Below are 20974 nucleotides of genomic sequence, written 5' to 3'. Positions count from 1 at the left end.
CTGGGTGGGGCCCGCCTAGGGACACCTCTGACACCAGCAGGTGGTAGGGGGAGGTCTAACTTTAGACGCGTAGCACCTTCCCCTCGCTCACCCATGCAAGAGAGGCAAGGTCCCTCCCGTGGGGTCAGCACCTCACGCTTATTTAGTTACCACTACGATGAGTGATACAAGCTGGGGAGGAGGGCTGGGAGCCCTGGGGTATCTAACAGGTGCCCCCAAAGAAGCCCCATGTTAGCCGAGGCTTGGGAGAACAGAGGGTGCCAGGGGGTGGCCAGGAGAAGGAGTGGTGGGCATGGGGCAGAGAAAAGCCTTCAGAGCTGCCTCCCCAAATCCACTTCATAGCCTGCCCTGGAATCAGTCCCAAACCAGCACACACTCCCGCCGTCCCTGACCACGGACAGGAGCTCTGCTCTGGGGAAGGGAGCACGTCCTGCCTGACCGGCTTTGCCCAGCCAGTGCCAACAACAGGGTTTGCACATGGTCACTTTTCAGTGATGCTTCTCTCCTGGGTTCACTCATCCAGCCCACAAGCACTTCCTGTCCCCTCTATGTGCCGGGCCCTGTTCCGAGCCCCGCGGGAGCTGGCCGTGAATTAGATAGGTGGGGTCCCTGCCTTCAGGAAGCTGCTGCTGTCGGTGGGCGGGACAGATGCTGAACCTGGGTGTTCAGTGTGGCAAAGAAGCCCAGCTGGTTTTGGGGGTCTGGATTGAGACCCCTCACACCCTCCTTCGGCTACCACACACCTCTTCCTTCCACTGCTTCACCCATTCGCTAAATAATAAGCACCTACAATGTGCAGGGCACAGGGACTCCCACAGGTACTTGGGTCACTGAATAAAGGAAGGAACCCCAAGAAGTACAGGATCTTCAGCATCCCCAAGCTGGGGCGCAGGTCAGAGGCAGTGCTGGGAGACAGTTCATGACAGTAGCCGGAAGCCACCATCTTGGCCCCTGGGTGGGGCAAAGACCTTGGCCTCAGGCTTGGACTGGGAAAGGCGGGGGGGGGGGGGGGGGGGGGGGGTTGTGCAAGCAGCCAGGGGTGGGGTGGTCCACCTGCACATAGAGTTCTCTCAGCTCTCTCTGAAACACTGCTGGGTCTGCCGTGAGGGTCACTGGGCCAATATCTGCAGGGAAAAGAGAGAGGGGCTGAGGTGGGCTTGTATTCCCAGACGTACCACCTCCATGGGGTGGGGCAGCAGTTACAAGATGTGCGACCAGAAGGGAAAGAAGGTAAAACCTGGGCCCCAAAGACACCCTCCCCAACCAAAAGGGAAGCAGTAAGGGGGCAGTTTCCAGGTTTTCCAGGCCATTCAGCCCCCTGCCCTGCACCAAGCCAGGCCCAGAGCTCCAGGGGAGCACAGAGGTGAGACAGAGGGCAAACCCCCAGTTCCTCCTCAAAACCACAGTTCTCAATCTTTTCTGAACATGGCTGTCCTAGGAACCTTCCCTGTACCACTCTGCCCACCCCACCATCAGTGGGAAAGGAATTCTGGAAAGACAGAGACAGAGAACTGTCCAACACCAGACTGATCAACGAGAAGAAAATCTTCCAGAAACTCCATCCATATATTAGCTCATTTAAAAAGAGCAGCGTTAAATTGCAAAGGTTGACTACACCAAATGTAGGTGAAGACACGGGGCAACTCTAACTTCTGTCCGCTGCTGGTGGGAATGCAAAATGGTTCAACCACTTTGGAAGATAAACAGAACTTTCTAAAGCCTTAAGCATGCACATACCATGAGACCCAGTCATTTCACTCCTAGGTATTTACCCAAGAGAAATGAAAACATATGTCCACACCAAGACTTGTGCTCAACTGTTCAGAGCAGTTATATTCATAATAGCCCAGAACTGGAAGCCAGCCAAATGTCCATCAACCAATGAACGGATAAACAAACTGTGGTCTCTTCATATAATCCAATACTGCTCAGCAAGAAAGCAGAACAAGCTACCAATGCAGACAACCACACAGATGGATTTCACAGATATCACGCCGCATGAAAGAAGCCAGACACAAAAGAGTACACATTTATATGGTTCCATTTATAGAAGTTCTGGAACAGGAAGGAATAATCTAAGGTGGAAAAAATCAGAACAGAGGTTGTCTTGGGGGCTAGGGAGATACAAAGGGACTGTCAGGGAAGGTAGAAATGTTCTATAGTGTGATGAGAGTGTGGGTTCCACAGGAATAAGGTTTCTCCAAAGTGCAAAGCAAAGATTTGTGCATTTCAATGTATGTAAATTTCACCTCCTAAAGCCAGCGCTATAGAGAACAATCATCACTGAGTGGGGGTGGAGGGTGAGAAGAGGTCTAGATGAACAAGAACGGCAGAACAGTTTTGATATTTGGTGATGGGGATGTAGGGATTCATTACACTACTCTGCTGACTTTGTATATATTTGAAATGTTCCCCGATAAAAAGATTTTTTTAATAGCTGTTAATTGAGAGTCACAGCATAAGACAAGGCTATCAGGGCACTGAAAACAGGGCTAGGATCCCAACTCCCCATGTGGATGTGTGCACTAAGGGGGTTTTACAAGGTTCGTGGACGTCAAATTTCTCAGGAAAATATTTCATCTGAGTCCTTGGTGAACTCCAATAATGGACTGTTTTTAGTTCAAGAATTCTAAATTCTAGTCACCCTAAAAAAATTCCCATACTCTTCGACTAGTCAACTGACCTTGGTCCTTCTTCGGGAAGGAAGCCCATGGAATTATCCAGCATTCATCCACAATTCTCAAGGAGGTGCGGACACCCCTCCCTTAGCTGCTCCGGCGTTTACCAAGCCTTCCCCCTCCCCCCAGCCTCTCACTTTCTGAACTCTGCAGGAATAGATTCAGCCAAACCCTCAGCCTTTGCTGACAGATCTGATTGGGATCCTGACTCCATTCTTGAGCCACGGGGCCTCTCAGACCTTACTTCACTATCCCCAGGCTCAGTTTCCCCATCTGTAAAATGAGGCACAGAACAACACCATCTCTCCTAGCTGAGAAGCATCACTGTGAGAACGCAGTGGGGTCAGGGAGGGACAGACCCCGCATGGGTCCCATGTACACAGCAAAGGCTCAGCAAACATGGCCACGTGGCTCTTCACGCTCCAGCATGAGGTCCTCAAACTCCAGTTTGACGGAGAAAAGCAATAATTTTATTCAACATTGGTTCTTTCTTTATTACGTGATAATACATGGTCGATATTTTAAAAAAAAAAAAAGTTCACTAATGATACTGACATTTACTAAGCACTTACTAAGTCCCAGTCCATGTGCCGAGATGCTTCCCGAGCATTCGCTCCTGAACCCTCCCTGGCACCAGGTCGGTCTCAGTCTCACCCACATTTTACAGAAGAGAACATGGAAGACTAGAGAGGTTAAGTGACTTGCCCAAAGATACACAGCCAATAAGTAGCAGGGCTGGGATGAGCCTAGGTCTGTACAACTCCAGAAACCGAGCTCTGGAGAACAGCTCCCTGTGAACTATATATAGAAATTCCTGACACAGAAACAGAAGGGAATTCTACCAACCAGAGATAGTCATTCTGATTTTTATACATAACCTTCAACACTTTCATGCATATTTGTAAACCTGCCTCTTGCACGCATGCATACTATTTTACACAGAATTTCTACTGAAGTACAAATAACATACTATTTTTAACCTAATTCTTTTTACCGAATAACATATTTTGAGCAATTTTCCAGAAGGCTAAACGCTCAGTTTCAAAAATATTTTTAATGGCTACAAAGTATTTCTTTTGTATAAATGACTAAGGGTGGATGTGCTTGATCCCACATTGCTTTGTTTCCAGTTTTTATAATGAGCAGTGTTACCAAGAACACCTCTAGATCCATAGCATTTAAGCACCAGTTTAGTGGATGCCTTGGCATATATTCCCATGAGCACAATTACTGGGTCAAAGGCCAGGACGTCTGTAAAGACTCTGGAAGCAAGTTCAGTAACCTCATAACTGTCCTCCCCTCCTCCAGATGAGCCAGCCACTCATCCGTCTACCTGCCAATGCTAGGGAAGCTGGCCTGCGCCCAGTTTTGCTCACATGGGTAATGGACACCAATGGCTCATTGTCTGTGAAGCCAGGGAAGCCATGGGGGAGCCCAGCTCTGACTCTGGCTGCCCCCACCCCCCATGGTCTAGTGACCTCAGCTACCCTCGGTTCCCAACACGGGACCAGGGCTCAGCCGACCACCTTCTCTCCCATTTGCGGCAACGTGAGAACAATAAAGTCGGTGACATCAGTTATCACAAATCAAGCAGCGGTTGGAAGGGCAGCCCTTTTTTCTCCAGTCTATGCTCTTCCTCCCTGGGCGGCGGGGGGGGGGGGGGGGGGCGGTGGTGAGGATTACTGTCTTTCGTGGAGGGACAATAATTGTTCAGGGGAGTTGATTCTGTTCATGGTTCTACCTGGTAAGATAACATGTTGGTCACCTATGTCCATTCCTTCTGTTTTTCTTTCCTTTTAGTTTTTTTTTTTTTTTAACAATTTTACTGGATTGAGAAACCCAAAGTGGGCGGCCCGGTGGTAGAGGGCAGGGAGGATGCCCAAACCGACCATCTAAGGTCTAGCCTTCCACCGCCATGGCTGTTCTAGGAGGGTCTGCCCTCTGGGAGAGAGGAAGATTCTCCCAGGAAATCGCCCATCCTGATTCTCCCCACACCCCTCAGCCATGCTCAGTGACATCCTCATCCAACCTCCTTATGTTCCAAGCACCCAGCCAGCTCATGCTGAGGGCCAGGGACTATATGGCTAAAACACAGACTTGGAACATTTCAGGAGCCAGAGAGGATCCTCTGAGCTGGAAAGCCCTGGAAAGGATTTTAAGGTTGGCCTCTGTATTAGTTTCCTATTTCCACTTTCATAAATTACTACAAACTCAGCCTCTTAAAATAACACACATCATTTCTGGAGGTCAGAAGCCCTCAAATCAAGGTATCATCAGCAAGGGTGTGTCCCTTCTGGAGGCTCTACAGGAAAATTTGCTTCCTTGATTTTTCCATCTTTGAGAGGCCGCCCACACTCCTTGGATCGTGGCCCTCCTCCATCTACAAAGCTTGCAGCAGAGAATCTTCCAGTCTCTCTCTCAATCCCCTCTGCTTCTCTGCCACATCTCCTCGGACTCTGACCCCCCTACTCCCTCTTACAAGGAAGCTTATGATTACTATGAGCCCATCTGGATAATCCACGATAATCTCTCCATCTCAAGATCCCTAACTTAACCACACATGCGAAGCATCTGCTGTGTAAAGTAACAGATTTACGGGTTCTGTGGATTAGAACATGCACATCTTTGGGGGGGGCGTTTCTTCTACCTCCCACAGACTCCATCATCCTATCTCTGACAAGAATGGACTTGGGAGGGTGCCTGTGTGGCTCAGTCTTTAAGTGTGCCTTCGGCTCAGGTCATGATCCCAGGGTCCTGGGATCGAGCCCCACATCAGGCTCCCTGCTCCGCGGGAAGCCTGCTTCTCCCTCTCCCCCTCCCCCTGCTTGTGTTCCTGCTCTCACTATCTCTCTCTCTGTCAAATAAATAAATAAAAATCTTAAAAAAAAAAAAAAGAATGGACTTGGGAAAAACCAATTTGGACTACAAACCTATGTGCCAAACATAACAAAGTTGAAGATAAAGAGATCCAAAGACCCCACCTTTTTAAAGATGGAGAAACTGAAGCCCCGAGAGGAGAAGGAAATCCTTCAAGGTCAGCTGGGAATATCTGGTGCAAGAGTTACCTGGATATATCATACAGACAGTGACCCCTTCTCCTGTTCACCATTGTAGGCCTCGGGCCAATTTCAGCCTGGTATATGGTAAGCGCTCAATAAATGCAGTTCCAATGAGTGACTGAATAAATACATTTGAATTCCATATTGCCTGAGCAGCTCCAGGTCAGGACAAAGCTTCATTTATCTCTATAACCTGTCCCAGAACAACACTAGGCATACAGTCAACACTTAGCAAGCATGTGCTGAATGCCAAGCCCAGCCAGTCCCCAGGCCCTCCCACTACAACACGCTGCTGCCCATCTCTCAGAGAAACAGATACAAAGCGAAGCAGGAAACTAATGTGATTATTTGGGGCACGCAGAGGAGTTGGTCATACGGAGGAAGGGCTGGCCAGATGGACAAGGGTATCCGTGATTGCTCTCAAGACAGAGGGCAAGGCCCCAGTAAAGACTAAAGGCAAGGGTTTTTTAAATGCCTGCCTCAACTTCTGAGAGTACACACTTACACACACACACACAAAGGAATCTGGGATTTCTTCCTTTTGCTGAATAGATCATCCCCAAGCCAGTTCCAGGTATGGGGTGTTACTGATGACTGGTCCATCATTCCAGGGCAGGACTGGCTCCCAAGATGCAAAGAAGGGGCTGGGGGTATGGAGGTCTCCTTGCCACCTGTTCTCCCAGCCCCCTGCCCATCCACAGCTACAGGCAGCAAGCCAGAGATGGATGCCTTCTTGTCATTAATTAACACTGGCCCATAGCTTCCTCTGTCATTCCTGGGACCCGCTGCACATTATCACTCACCATCCTGAAACCCCACCAGGACAGGGTGCTCTCAGCAGGATGACCATTTCAAGACCCATCTTCCAGCAGGACAGAGTGAGGTGCCTGGTCAGGGCAGGAGAGGGTAGGACACCTGACACATTCCCATGTGAGTTTACCCACTGAAAGGGGTCATTTGAGACCCTCCCAATCTCCTTCTTTCACCCAGTCCAGGCAGGGCTGGCTCTGGACAAAAAGCTCTGATCACCTTCCATCTTAGTATGCTGCATGACTGATGGTGGTGGTGGTGGTGGTGGTGATGGTGATGTTGATGATGGTGGTGGTGATGTTCATGATAATGGTGGTGGTGATGTTGATGATGATGGTGTTGGTGGTGGTGATGATGTTCATGATAATGGTGGTGGTGATGTTGATGGTGATGGTGTTGGTGGTGGTGATGATGTTCATGATAATGGTGGTGGTGATGTTGATGGTGATGGTGGTGGTGGTGGTGATGATGTTCATGATAATGGTGGTGGTGATGTTGATGGTGATGGTGTTGGTGGTGGTGATGATGTTCATGATAATGGTGGTGGTGATGATGATGATGGTGTTGGTGGTGGTGATGATGTTCATGATAATGGTGGTGGTGATGTTGATGGTGATGGTGGTGGTGGTGGTGATGATGTTCATGATAATGGTGGTGGTGATGTTGATGGTGATGGTGGTGGTGGTGGTGATGATGTTCATGATAATGGTGGTGGTGATGTTGATGATGATGGTGTTGGTGGTGGTGATGATGTTCATGATAATGGTGGTGGTGATGTTGATGATGATGGTGGTGGTGGTGGTGGTGATGTTCATGATAATGGTGGTGGTGATGTTGATGATGATGGTGTTGGTGGTGGTGGTGGTGATGCTGACATTGATGTTGATGATGGTGGTGGTGGTGATGTTGATGAGGGTGGTGATGGTGGTGATGTTGATATTGATGATGGTGGTGAGGCTGATGTTGATGGTGGTGGTGGTGGTGATGGTCACAGCAGTTCCTATGCCTTGAGCACTTATTATTTTATAAGCTTGAGCTCATTTCTATTTTTTTTCCATCTCCCTGTTACAACTGAGGATACCAAGGCTTAGAGAGAAAACAATGCCCTTAGTGTAGGTCAAAGAGCTAGTAAGTGTAGTTAATGTCTGTCCTGGTTTCCTGGGGCCACCATAATAAAATACCATGAATTGGGTGGCTTTATACAACAGAACTTTCCCTTCTTGCAGTTCCTGAGGCTAGCAGCCCACAGTCAGGGTATCAGCAGGGCCATGCTCTCTCTGAAGGCAAATAGCAGCACCCCTTGGCGTTCCTTGGCTTGTAAACACATAAGCACTCCAGTTCTGCCCCCGTTATCACATGGCCTTTTCCCTGGACTGGCTCTGCATCCCTCCTTCCGATGAGAACACCAGTCATATGCGATGAAGGGCCCACTCTACTCCAGTATGAGCTCATCCTAATGCATTACATCTTCAGTGATCCTATTTCCAAATAAGGTTATGCATATTCTGAAATTCTAGGAAGGACACGAATTTCGTGAGGACACTGTTCAACCTAGAACAATATCAGATCCACTTGCTTGGCTCCAAAGCCTGTACCCTTTGCCACCGGCTTTCCTGTCTCCAAAAACCATGGTGGCGATGGTGATGGCAGTTTAATATTTTAATATGATTAACTGTTTTAATACTTAGTTAAGCATCAGGTGCTGTTCTATGCACTTGGCACACATTCACTTAGGAAAAAAAAAAAAACAGCAACCAGAGAAGTTGACTATTTATTATCCCCATTTCACAGATGAGAATTTGAGGCCCAGGGAGGTGAAGTGACCTGCCCAAGGTCTTACAATGCAGAAGACGTGGAGGTGGGATTCAAAGCTGATCCGTCTCACCACACGTTCAAGATCTCAGCCACTGCCAAGCTGCAGATACTCAGAACTCATTCCCTTGTTCCCTAGTCCCTCATTCTTGTTCCTGGAGGGGGAGAGAGGCTCGTGACTGAAGGTGGGCACTTGCCAAACAGCTGGGCAGATGTGGCGTGCAGTCCCTTTGAGCAGGGCCCGCCGGCCGGCTGCAAAAATCATTAAACCCATGACCTTGGCCCCACTTGTGCTGCCCTTGAGCATCTGAGCCCCAGAAGCCTGGCCCGGAACCATCTCTCCTCAGGCAGATTTTTTCCGCTCCACCAGAGGAGGGTGTGGAGCTGCTGGGACATGGGAGGATCATGCACAGGATTGCACCCAGCTCCTCACCCAGGTGATGCCCCTTACCCAGAATCCTGTGCCCCAGTATAGTTGGTCAGGGCCACAGCGAGGTGCCAGAAGTCCAGCCTCAGAAAGACCTCATGTCATGGACTCTTCCCAGGGTCTGCTCTTCCCCTCTCCTCCTTAAAAGCAGGGCTTGAATCCTGGTGCCAATTCTGGATTCACACCTGCTCCCCTCCTCCAGCTGCAGTCCCCCCAGGCAGGGTCCCACAGCCTGCCACGATCATGGGCAGGTTGTGTCCCCTCTCTGGGACACAGTCTTCCCATTTCTAAGGCAGGGGCTAGAGAAAACGAACTCTAGCCTGCTAGAATTCCAACAGTTCCTGAGCTTGGGGCTGGGTGAATGTGATTCCCTTGAAAATACCCACAAAGGACAGACACGGTGGGGCAGGAAGCAGCTAGGCAAGTGACTGTCCAAAGAACCAAAATGGCCCCAGAACCTTCCTCCACCTCCTCCTTCGTGTCCAGGAGTCTAGAACCTGACGCTCCTGAAGGCCTCCTCAGGAGGGCCCCTTGCCCTGAACACCCAATGGATCCAGGCCCTGCCCTGAGTGTCCACATTAGCCAATCCCTGCTGTCTTCAAGGAGAGGTTCACATCCACATTCCTGGCAGCCTCAGAGCCATTGTCTCTGCTGTTCCCTCAACCTGGAGTGCTCTTCCCCAACCCATCCAGGCTCTCCCCTACCCACCCAGCTTCTCTCCACCTCAGCTGGAACATCACTCCTGTATCCCCACTTCTCAGAGCAGCCAGGACCTCTTTGTACAAGGGACCACACTGTGGCTAATGAACTTGGCCCTTTGCTGTGGGCCGGGCTGGACTGAAGGTGGCAGGGCAAGCTGGCACCTGCCTGGCCCGTGGTCATCCTTCGAGAATCACCTATTGAGCGAGTGAATAATGGGTCTGTCAGGGATCCCTGGGGACCAGACTAATGCACTCAGCCCACCCCAGCCCCTTCAGGCAGACTCCTGCCCTCAGACCCACTACATCCTTACCTTGCCACTCCTCTCTCAAAGGCATCCCCAACCTGTCTTTCTCTTCACACCTCTGCCCTGCACAGACTCATGCCTGGAAAGCCCAGGCGGGAACACTGCCCTTGGATTAGGTACCATCGACGACAGGAATGCACCTAATCCAGTTTACAGCTCGCGGGCAGCTCAGAACCCCCAGCCTCCAAGGAGAGAAGTATAGGGACCAGGCCATAGGGTTGGACTCACCCCTCGGAGCAAGACCCAATCAGATCTATTTCATGATGAGCGGTTGGTTAATAGCAACATTGCTCCAGGATGACAGTAGACACACACACACACCCACACACCCACACCCACACCCACACAATCTGCAGCCAGAGGCCGAGCTGAACACATTGGCCTGCCTGCATCCTCGCCCCTGACTGCCTAACACTCCTCCTCCCCGAGGCAAGCTGACGGTGCACCTGGCGACCCAGAGAAGATGCTCAAACTCACTAACAATCAATCATAGGCAAATTAAAATGGGACACCATTTCACACCAAGCAAATTAGTGAAGAAGAGAAGAATGATGTCCCCAGATGCCAGCAAGGTGTGGTGTGGGGGAAAAACAGTCTCATACTCTGCTGGTAGGATGTCAGGATGGTACAGCGTTTTTGGAGGACCGGTTAGTGATAGCTATCAAAATTTAAAATGCTCATGTGCTTTAACAAAGCAACTGCATTTCTGGGAATCTACCATACAGATATGTCCGCGAATGTGTATACGTTTGTTGTCAAGAAACTGAAAGCAGGGCACCTGGATCGGCTCAGATGGTTAAGCGTCTGCCTTCGGCTCAGGTCATGATCCCAGGGTCCTGGGATGGAGCCCCGTGTCAGGCTCCCTGCTTGGTAGGGAGCCTGCTTCTCCCTCTGCCTCTGCTCCTACTCCTGCTTTCTCTCTCTCTCTCGCTCTCAAATAAATAAATAAAATCTTAAAAATAAAAAAAGAAACTAAAAGCAATCTATTTTCCACAATATGGGAATGGCTGGATAAATCAAGATAGGATTAAGATAAATGAACGTCCCTTCTGTCACATCTTATGTAGTCATTAATATCAATGAGGTGGATTGATATTTCCGAACATGGAAAAATATCTGGTGTATCGCATAGGAAAGACAAGCAAGTTGCAAAACAGTATGTGTTGCATAATTCCATTTTTTTAAATAAAAAATTAAGTATACACACAATTACACACACACCGTCTGGGAGGATGTAAAATGATTAATAGTGTTTGCATCCCTTGAGAGTCATATTATTAGAATATTTTACAAGCGCATATTAATTTTACAGTTTGGGGCCTGGCTGGCTCAGTCGATGGAGTGTGCAGCTCTTGATCTCAGGGTCATGAGTTCGAGCCCCACGTTGGGTGGAGAGATGACTCAAAAAGTCAATCAATAAACTTAAAAAAAAACTTTCGCAACTTGGGGAGAAAACTGAATAATTTAAGTTGTTAACTGAAAGAGCTAACTAAGACCTGATGCCAACACTCAACAAAGGGCACACAGAGAGAATGTCCCTTACTGACCTGACACGCTGAAACAAAACGCAAAGCTCCCCAAATAAAACACTGGCCAATGGGATCCAGCTGGATAGGAAAGAATCATCCGTGACCAAGCAGGGCTTATACAAGGAATGTGGAAGTCGTTAAAAATTAAGGAATCCCATCAATAGGTCAACAGGAGAAAGAGCTTACAAATATCTCAACAAAGACAGAAAGCCACTGGCTAAAATCCAGCGCCCCTCCCTGTTCAGGTTTTGTTTTGTTTTGTTTTGGGGTGTTGTAGTTTTGTTTTGTTTTGTTTTGTTTTTTGTTTTACCCTTAGTAAACTAGGAATGAAAGCATCATCTTCCTTCACTTGTTGAAGAAAACCTCAAACCGAAAGCCAACATCACACAGCAGTACATGATCAGAAGCAATGACAACAGCCATGGTTTGTATATTTCTCATTGTTCTGAAAGTTCTGGCTGATAAATAACACAAAACATTTCAAACAAGTGAAATATGTGATTGGAAAAGTGAGACAATATTATGATTTGGACAGGCTACGGTTGCCAGCCTAGGAAACTCAAGCCATTACCCAAAAAATTGAAAAAAAAAAAATTAGAAGTAGTTAAAAAAAAAAAAAAACTTCAGTAAGAACATTGGAAACAGAATAAATATATGAAAATGAATTGCCTTCCAACATACCAACAATACTCATTTGCAAAAAATGTAACGGAAAAAATTTCCTAGTCAAAATAGTAACAAAAAAACAAAATACTTAGAAATGATCTTTAAAAGAAATGGGTGGAACCTATAAGAAAAAAAATTATAAATCTTTACGAAAGGAAATAAATATGCGCACAAAGGAAGAGGCACGCGTCCTAGATGGAAACACTGCATTTTTTTTTTAATGACAATTTTCCCCAAATCTAGATTTCACACAATTCCAAGCAAAATCACAGTAGGAATTTCTGGGGGGAAGTTGACTAAGTTTTTCTGTTTGTCATCTGAAAGAATACATGTTCAGGTGCCTGGGTGGCTCAGATGGTTAAGCGTCTGCCTTCGGCTCAGGTCATGATCTCAGGGTCCTGGGATCAAGTCCCGCATCGGGCTCCCTGCTCAGTGCAGAGCCTGCTTCTCCCTCTCCCTCTGCCACTCCCTCTGCTTGTGCTCTTCTGTCTATCTTTCTGTCAAATAAATAAATAAAATCTTTACTGAAAGAATACATGTTCAAGAATATTTTGAAAATAAAGAAGATGAATCAAAAGATTACAAACAAGGGACTGGCCTAAGTTACTCTGCAAATAAAACCATCTGTAAGGCAAAAGAAGGGACTCTAGTTGTTTCTCATGGGGTAGGAGTTAATGCTAAAACCACTTCTCCATATACTGGACCGGAACCATTAAGTAAACACATGGTGGATGGTGGGTGGTGGGAGCAGGTTTGTCACTGTTGAAGTGGGAGGTCATAGATAAGCAAGGGGAGGAGACTGGAATGATCTACATGGTAATAAAATCTGAGTTGGAGACATCAGTCCGAACTCACATCCAGCTTAATATAGACACAGATGGCAACATATACAAATACTTATAGATACAGTTATATACGTAAGTTACCTATACGGCATCCCTTCCTTGGTCTGTCAGCTAAGGGTCTAGAAGCAGTGACTCCCCAGTACACCTAGCACTCACATCCTACTTCCTAGTACCATTTTTCAATAAAAGGAGCCAGGGATTCTTGGATAAATTGCTAGATCTAGGATTGGGGCAAGAAATATGTAAGATGAGTCTTGAACACCTTACAGTACCAGAAAGTAAGACAGTGCTTTAAAACACACACACATAATGGGAGCATGTCAAAGGCACACAGAAGCCAACAGAAAGAACGTCCAATGACCAAAAAACTGAGCAACAAAATAAAGTAGTATTGGGTTATAACCCAGAGTACAGGGGCGCCTGGGTGGCTCAGTCATTAAGCGTCTGCCTTCGGCTCAGGTCATGATCCCAGGGTTCTGGGATCGAGCCCCGCATCGGGCTCCCTGCCCAGCGGGAAGCCTGCTTCTCCCTCTCCCACTCCCCCTGCTTGTGTTCCCCCTCTCACTGTCTCTCTCTCTCTGTTAAATAAATAAATAAAATCTTAAAAATTCCAAATGATTTACACCAATTCTCCACCCTCAATAAGGTGGAGCACAATGTCCACTTCTTAAGTATGAGCCGCACATAGTGACTTTCTTCCCAAGAGGACAGTATGGGGTTGCCTGGGTGGCTCTGTCAGTTAAACATCTGCCTTCGGCTCAGGTCATGATCTCGGGATCCTGGGATCGAGCCCCGAGTAGGGCTCCAGCCCCGAAGCCCCAAGTAGGGCTCCCTGCTCAGCGGGGAGTCTGCTTCCTCTCTCTCTGCCCCTCCCCCTGCTTGCACTCTCTTTGTCTCTCTCTCTCTCAAATAAATAAATACAATCTTAAAAAAAAAAAAAAGAGGACAGTTTGGAAATGGAGAAAGAGAAGAGGAACTTCACCATGGCGACAACGGACAATCTCAGCCGTGTGATCAAGGTCAACATCAACCGTGACCCGTCATATGGGTAGTATGTACCCTTGACAGAACATAATGAGAATGGCATTGCTCCTCTGTGGTCTTCCTCTCCTGTCACCTGGTCTAACTGGAGAAAAACACAGGACAAATCATGATGAAGGGACAAAACATCTGAGTGATTCTCATCAAAACTGTCCAGGTCATCAAGAACAAGTTCTGAGGAATGGCCACAACCAAAGGAGCCTAAGGGGACACGGCAACTGAATGCAATGTAGGATCCTGGATGGGCTCAGGAAAAGGACATTAAGGAAAAACTGAGGAAATCTGAATAAAGAATGGACATTAGTTAATAATAACATATCAATATTAGTTGGTTAATTGTGATAAATGTACTACAGTAAGGTAAGATGTTAATAACAGGGAAAACTAGGTGTTGGGCATATGGAAACTTCTGTACAATCTTTGCAATAAATCTGTACATCTAAAATAGAACTGTGCTAAAGTTAAGCTTATTAAAATAATTCTTTAAGATTTTTTATTTTTCTTAAGTGATCTCTATACCCAATGTGGGGTTCGAACTCACAACCCAGAGATCAAGAGTCACACACTCCACCGACTGAGCCAGCTAGGTGCCCCTAAAACATTTTTTAAACCAGGGGCGCCTGGGTGGCTCAGTTGGTTAAGCAGCTGCCTTCGGCTCAGGTCATGATCCCAGGGTCCTGGGATCGAGCCCCGCATCGGGCTCCCTGGAGAGCCTGCTTCTACCTTTCCCTCTGCCTGCCACTCTGCCTATTTGTGCTCTCTCTCTGTCAAATAAACAAATAAAAAATATCTTTAAAAAAAAAATTTTTTTTAAACCATGAACTGATGAATAGATAAAGATGTGGTACATATACACATGGAATGGAATATTATGGAATACTGGAATATTATCCAGCCATGGAAAGGAAATCCTGCCATTTGCAAAAGCATGGAGGGACCCTTGAGGGCATTATGCTAAGTGAAATAAGTCAGACAGAGAAAGACAAATACTGTATGATCTCACTTACATCTGGGATCTTAAAAAGCCAAACTCAGAAACAGAGAGTAGATTAGTAGATTCCAGGGACTAGGGGATGGGAGAAGTGGGATAAAAACTTCTAGTTGGAAGGTAAATGAATTCTGAAGATTTATGTACCGCGTGGTGATTATAGCTAATATTGTATCATATAGTGGAATATTGTCAAAGACTAGGTATTAAATGTTCTCACCACAAAAAATGGTAATTATGTGACACAGAAGAGATGTTAGCTAATCATTTTGCAATATATAAATGTATCAAATCAACATGTGGCGCACCTTAAACTAACCCAATATTCTGTGTCAATTACATCACAGTAAAGCTGGGGGAAAATTAAAAAAGAAAAAAAAGATTTATTTATTTATCTATCTTTTTTTTTTTTAAGTAAGCTCACGGAGCCCAACATGGGCTTGAACTCACGACCCTGAGATCAAGACCTGAGCTGAGATCAAGAGTCAGAAGTTTAACCTACTAAGTCACCCAGACGCCCCTGAGGGAAAAAAATTTTTTCTTTAAAGAAATGACGGTTTATTTTTTTTTAAGATTCTGTTCATTTATTTGACAGAGAGAGAGTATGAGCACACAAGCAGGGGGAGCAGCAGAGGGAGAGGGAGAAACAGGCCCTCTGCTAAGCAGGGAACCCGAAGCAGGGCTCGATCCCAGGACCCCGGGACCACGACCCAAGCCGAAGGCAGACATTCAAATGACCGAGCCACCCAGGTGCCCCGAAAAAAAATTTGTTTAAAAAAAAAGAATATGAGGAAGAGTTTACCTTATTACTACAAATTGTAAAACCAAATAATGAATATAATATGCTCTTGGCACAAGATTTGCCATATAACAAAACAGAATGAAAAGCCCAGATAAATTCTTAATAGATAAAGTAATTTGGGATAAAGGCAGGATCCAAATAAATGGAAAAAAAAAAGAGAGGATTGTTTGATAAAATGTACCTGAACGATTATCCCATTCTGGAAGAATTACATTAGATTATTTTTTACACCAACTTTTTTAAAAACTCCGGGTTAAAGATTTAAATATAAGGAGAAAACCGGTGAAAAAATCTAGAACATGTACCTAACTGATTTTGTGATAGGGGGTAAGAAAATCCTTCTAAGCATGTTGGTGAAGAAATTACAAGGGGAGGGCACCTGGGTGGCTCAGTTGGTTAAGCGACTGCCTTCGGCTCGGGTCATGATCCTGGAGTCCCGGGATCGAGTCCCACATCGGGATCCCTGCTCAGCGGGGAGTCTGCTTCTCCCTCTGACCCTCCCCCCTCTCATGCTCTCTCTCTATCTCATTCTCTCTCAAATAAATAAATAAATAATCTAAAAAAAAGAAAAGAAATTACAAGGGGAAAAAGTTCATAGATTTAGCTACATAAACATTTAAAATTTCAGACCACCAGGGGAAAATAAATAAATAAATAATGTCAGACCACTGGGAATCACAAACAATACTAAAAGGCAAACAATCAGGAAAAACACTAACCCCATAACAAAAAACAGTTAATATCTTCAATATTAGGGCGCCTGGGTGGCTCAGTTGGTTAAGCGACTGCCTTCAGCTCGGGTCATGATCCTGGAGTCCTGGGATCGAGTCCCGCATCGGGCTCCCTGCTCAGCAGGGAGTCTGCTTCTCCCTCTGACCCTCCTCCCTCTCATGCTCTCTGTCTCTCATTCTTTCTCTCGCAAATAAATAAAATCTTAAAAAAAAAATATATATATCTTCAATATTAAAGTCCTCATACTGACTGATAAGAAAACTACTAAAACCCCAACGGGGAAACAAGTAAAGGCACCGCCAATGTGCAAAAGAAGAAATTCACACCCAAAAAAATCTAGTGAACATTTGAAAATGCACTGAACCTCACTAGAAATTAAAATATTTTCCCGGGGCGCCTGGGTGGCTCAGTTGGTTAAGCGACTGCCTTCGGCTCGGGTCATGATCCTGGAGTCATAGGATCGAGTCCCGCATCGGGCTCCCTGCTCGGCAGGGAGTCTGCTTCTCCCTCTGACCCTCCCTCCTCTCATGTGCTCTCTCTCATTCTCTCTCTCTCTCTCTCTCTCTCAAATAAATAAATAAAATCTTAAAAAAAAAATATTTTCCCAACTTTTGAATTAGGGAGAAAAAAATGTTTTTATCTTAAATTCCCAGTGTTGGGGGTGGCTACTCTGAAACTGGCCCCTCAGAAGCTTCTGGTAGAAGTTTAAACTCTCGAAACATTTTGGAAAACAAATTGAAGAGTTGCCCACCCATTCAGTGTGTTAAAAATGGCCAAGAACCCTCCTTCTGTTAACCTTCACATAAAACTGAACAGTTATGTGCGTAGTAGCAATTCCTAAATTATATATACCAAGCTTCCAGCTCTTTAATAGTTAATAGTGAATTTTTCTCTTTAACACTCAGCAATTAACTTTTAGCAATAAAGATGATTTAATTTCAAAAAAAAAAATGGCCTAGGAATTCCACTTCGAGAAGCTTAACCCTGCAGAAAAACCAATCAGAGATAGAAAGATTTGCACATGAGCGTGTTTCTTTGCAACATTTTAATAATGAAAACCTGAAAATCGGCTACATTTTCTGCCAAAATGAAACCATTAACAAGACGCTAACTTTCTAGTTTGGGAACATACCACTTTTTTCATTTAAAAACTTTAAGAATATTTCCAAAGCACGGGTCCTGGTTTCTCTCCAAACACTTGCAGTCCAGAGCCACTGATCGTCTACCCCCTCCTTCTCCCCCCCCCCCCCGGGGAAGACAGGTCCTCGGGGGTTTAGGATGGGGGGTTCTTTTAAGAAAGCCCTCTACGCCTGCAGCCTTGGGGCCTCGTCAGCTAAAACCCCTGTTTCTGAAGCGCCTCTTCCACCAAAGGGAATTCCACTGGCCGATTCAAAAGACAGCCAAACCTAAACCACAGTCCAGTCCCTGCTCAGAAACCCTCAGTGGTTGCTCGCCGCCCATAGAAGGAAATCTAAGCGCTCCAAACCCCCGCATCCCGAAGTCAGAGCCCGGACCAATCTTGCCTTTCCCGCCTTTCCCACCTTCCCATTTCACTCCTCCTACGCTCCCCCCAACACCTGTCCCTACTTGTCAGCCACTCCCCAGCAAGCTCCACGTGCTCAGGGAGCCCATCACCCCCACTGCATTGTCAGCACCCAGCATCGGCCAGGCAGATAGTCAAAAGCTGATAAACATTCATTCGTGTTCGAGCCCTGCTCCAACCCTGCTTCCTCCTCGGAGAGCCTCTGGTCAGTACCCTCCCTTGCGGACCCATAGTCAGGAGCTGGTACCAGAGCCAGCATGTGACACGTTCTACTCTCCACCTGGCCTGTCCCCAGTGGGATGCCTGCTCCTTACAAGGAAGCCTGCTCCCCTTCACACTGGGAGTCTCACGGAGGCTGTGCGCACAGAACCAGCTCCCTAAACACGGAGATGCCCCTCCGCACTTGGACCTGGATGGTTTGGGGAACAGGGCAGGAGGACTGGCGATTTTGTCTCATAGAGGATGCAGTGAAGGTCAGAGAGTCGCACACCTGCTCAGCATCCAGAGAGGGGGAGGGGAAGAAAGGCTGGGGGGTGGGAGGCGAGCTTCAAGAAGCCCACAGTTAGAGGGGGGCAGGGGCAACAACCCTCAGGAGCCCCAGCCCGGGCCCCAGGACACTAAATCTGGCTCCAGCAGGCTGCTCTCCTGCCCTGCAACTGCAGCCAAGCATTTTGGAGACAAATGTGGGTTATGAATCAGAAATGACATCATCCTGGCAGGTGGCTCTGGGTAAGCCCCATCCGTGTCCTGAGCCTCAGTTTCTCCATCTGTAAGAGAAAGGGGTGGATTGGATGATCTCTCAGCTCTTTCAATGTGATGTCTTTGGAAGCGCAAGAATGATCCAGAAAGGGAGAGAAAGCACTGGGGGGGTGGAGGGTGACCTGTGTCCGAGGTGAAGCCCCAGGACACACCCCACACCCCTCGGCTTCACAACTCCCCCAACCTTGTTGCCTCCAACTGGGAGGTGGGAGCTATCCTTTTGTTCCCAGAAATATTCTTCTAGACCCCCACCCCCCCCAGCCTCTGGGCTTTGAGCAGCAGAGCCCTACAGAACCCAGAACTCCTGGAAGCAGAAGGACCTCCAAACCCAGCCTGAGGACTGTACTAGATTAAGTCACACCCACTGCTGCCCATTTTGCAAAACTCTGTAACGCTGTTGTGATTAATAAAGGCAACTTCTTCTAAAAAGGCTTATGGTCTCATATAGCCTTGGGTCACTGCGAATTTTCTCAGCCTGAGGTGCTCTGTAGTACCATTCTGAAGGAATCTGCCATTTTTATTTTTTGGCCTTATAAAGCTATGGTTCTGGATAGAGAGCAGCTAGATGGAGAGACGTGTGATAAAGCAAACAGTAAAATATTAATCATAGGATCTGGGTGGCAGGAAGACAGGTGTTCAATGAACTCCCTGCCTCCTCCCATTTTGCTGGAAGTCTGACATTTTTCATCAAAAACTATTGGTGGAAAAGCAGACCCACTACTCAGAAGGTCGGAGGTCTGCGGCATTATTCAGCGGCTGTTCCCCTGAAGCTCCCTCTCCACAGCGGGGTCTCCCAGGGACCCTTTCAAGGCCATGCCCCTAACACTGAGTTGAAACTCAAGTGACTGCAAGGGGACAAGGTACTGCGCGCAGGGGCGGGGACCTGGCCGGGAGAATCGGGGAGGTGGAGGCGACCTGGACGAGCTGCAGTTTTCCTAGGGAAAAGAGGTCGGGCTAAAACAAGGCAGGGGTGGGTCGACCTGCGTTTGGGGGCTCTTTTGGCCTCTGAAGCCCGTGCTGGGAGCAAAGTCTAAGAGTTAACAAAAAGTAAAAACGCAAAAGCTGATCGCGTGCCAGGCCCTGAGCACGAATGCGTCTCAGCAAGTGTTGGGGACGGTTTCTCACCCGGTTTCATAAGCGAGGCTCAGGAAGGGGAGGTCACCTGCTCATGACACACAGAGGTGGCTGCGCGGCATCTGAACGCGGTGCCCGCCGCCCTCTGTCCCTAGCCCGCCTGGGCACCCCGCCATCTCCGGAGGCGCGGGAGAGGGAGACAGCGGGTTCCCGGGGCAAGCAAGGGGCGGCTGCCCCAGGTGCGGACCTGTCCGCTGGCACGACCGCGTCGAGAAGGCGCCCCGCCCGGCGGAGCAGCGTGCGGACCTCCAGGCGCGCCCCGGGGCGCCATCGCCGGCGGGGTGCGGGTGAGCGCCCCACGCCAGGGCGCCCAGGGTGGGGGGGACGCGGGGGCGCTACCTGGGTCGTGGAAGGGCACCAGCGCGTAGTTGGCGATGGCCTGGCTGCGGCGGCTCAGGCTGCTCTCCAGGATGCGTGAGGCGCCGTCGAGCACCTGCATCAGGTCGTCCCACATGGAGCCGGTGACATCAAAGACGATGGCCAGCGTGGCGTCCCCCGCGGGAAGGGGCAGCGCCGGCCCGGGCTCGCCGGCCGCCGCCGCCGCCGCGGAGACAGCCACCAGCAGCTGCAGGAGCGGCGCCCGGGGCATCGTGCTGAGCGGGCGAGGGGGGGCGACCGGCGGCGGCCGCGGCGGTGAAGGCGCGCGGGTCGCTGCGAGCGCGACCGTCCCGGACACGCAGCGGTGCCGCCCAGCGCGCAGCGGCAGCGCGGCGTCTCGCTCGGTGGGGCCGGAGCGTGCGGGACGCGGGCTCGCAGCGGTCCCCCTGCTGGGAGCCCGGGGCGGGTCCTAGAGCCCACCCCGTTCAGGGTCACGGCCCGCCTCCTCCGCTCCCCCCAACCGTGACTCAAAGTTTTCCGGCCCCGCGGCTCGCCAGTCCAGACCCGAGGTTAGCGGAGGACGCGGGGCGGACAGCAGTAGGGAGCTGGGGCCGCGGCCAAGGCGGCGAGGGATGGGGACGCGCGGGACGCCGCGGACACCTGCGCCCCGCTGGGGGGGTGGAAGAGGGAGGGGCGACTCGACAGCCCCTGTCCAGAGGCCTGGCCACAGCGGGCCTTGGCTTTGGCTGCTCTCTCCACCCATCCCCCTAAGGCGGCCCCGACCCCAACATACACACAGACATGACAAGGTCTTTTCTTTCCGCA

The 20974-nt window shown here is 48.6% G+C and overlaps 1 protein-coding gene across 1 annotated transcript in view; it reads right to left on the bottom strand.

Annotated features, from left to right (window-relative positions):
• The window catches only part of HMCN2 (hemicentin 2), a 151429-nt gene extending 130927 nt beyond the window's left edge, over positions 1–20502 (bottom strand). The window contains exons 1-2 of the mRNA XM_064580098.1: positions 20171–20502; positions 1054–1124 (exon numbers count right to left, since the gene is read on the bottom strand). Coding sequence (XP_064436168.1) covers positions 1054–1124; positions 20171–20420 — 321 coding nt within the window. The 5' untranslated portion in view covers positions 20421–20502. The remainder of the gene's footprint in view (positions 1–1053; positions 1125–20170) is intronic.
• Positions 20503–20974: the final 472 nt, after the last annotated feature.

This window comes from Mirounga angustirostris, unplaced genomic scaffold (assembly GCF_029215605.1).
Source record: "Mirounga angustirostris isolate CCGP_5_RB_7025 unplaced genomic scaffold, mMirAng1.0.hap1 SCAF_15, whole genome shotgun sequence".
Classification (NCBI taxonomy): Eukaryota; Metazoa; Chordata; class Mammalia; order Carnivora; family Phocidae; genus Mirounga; species Mirounga angustirostris.
Note: the sequence above shows the minus strand (reverse complement) of the source record. Positions and strands in the feature narration are given on the sequence as shown.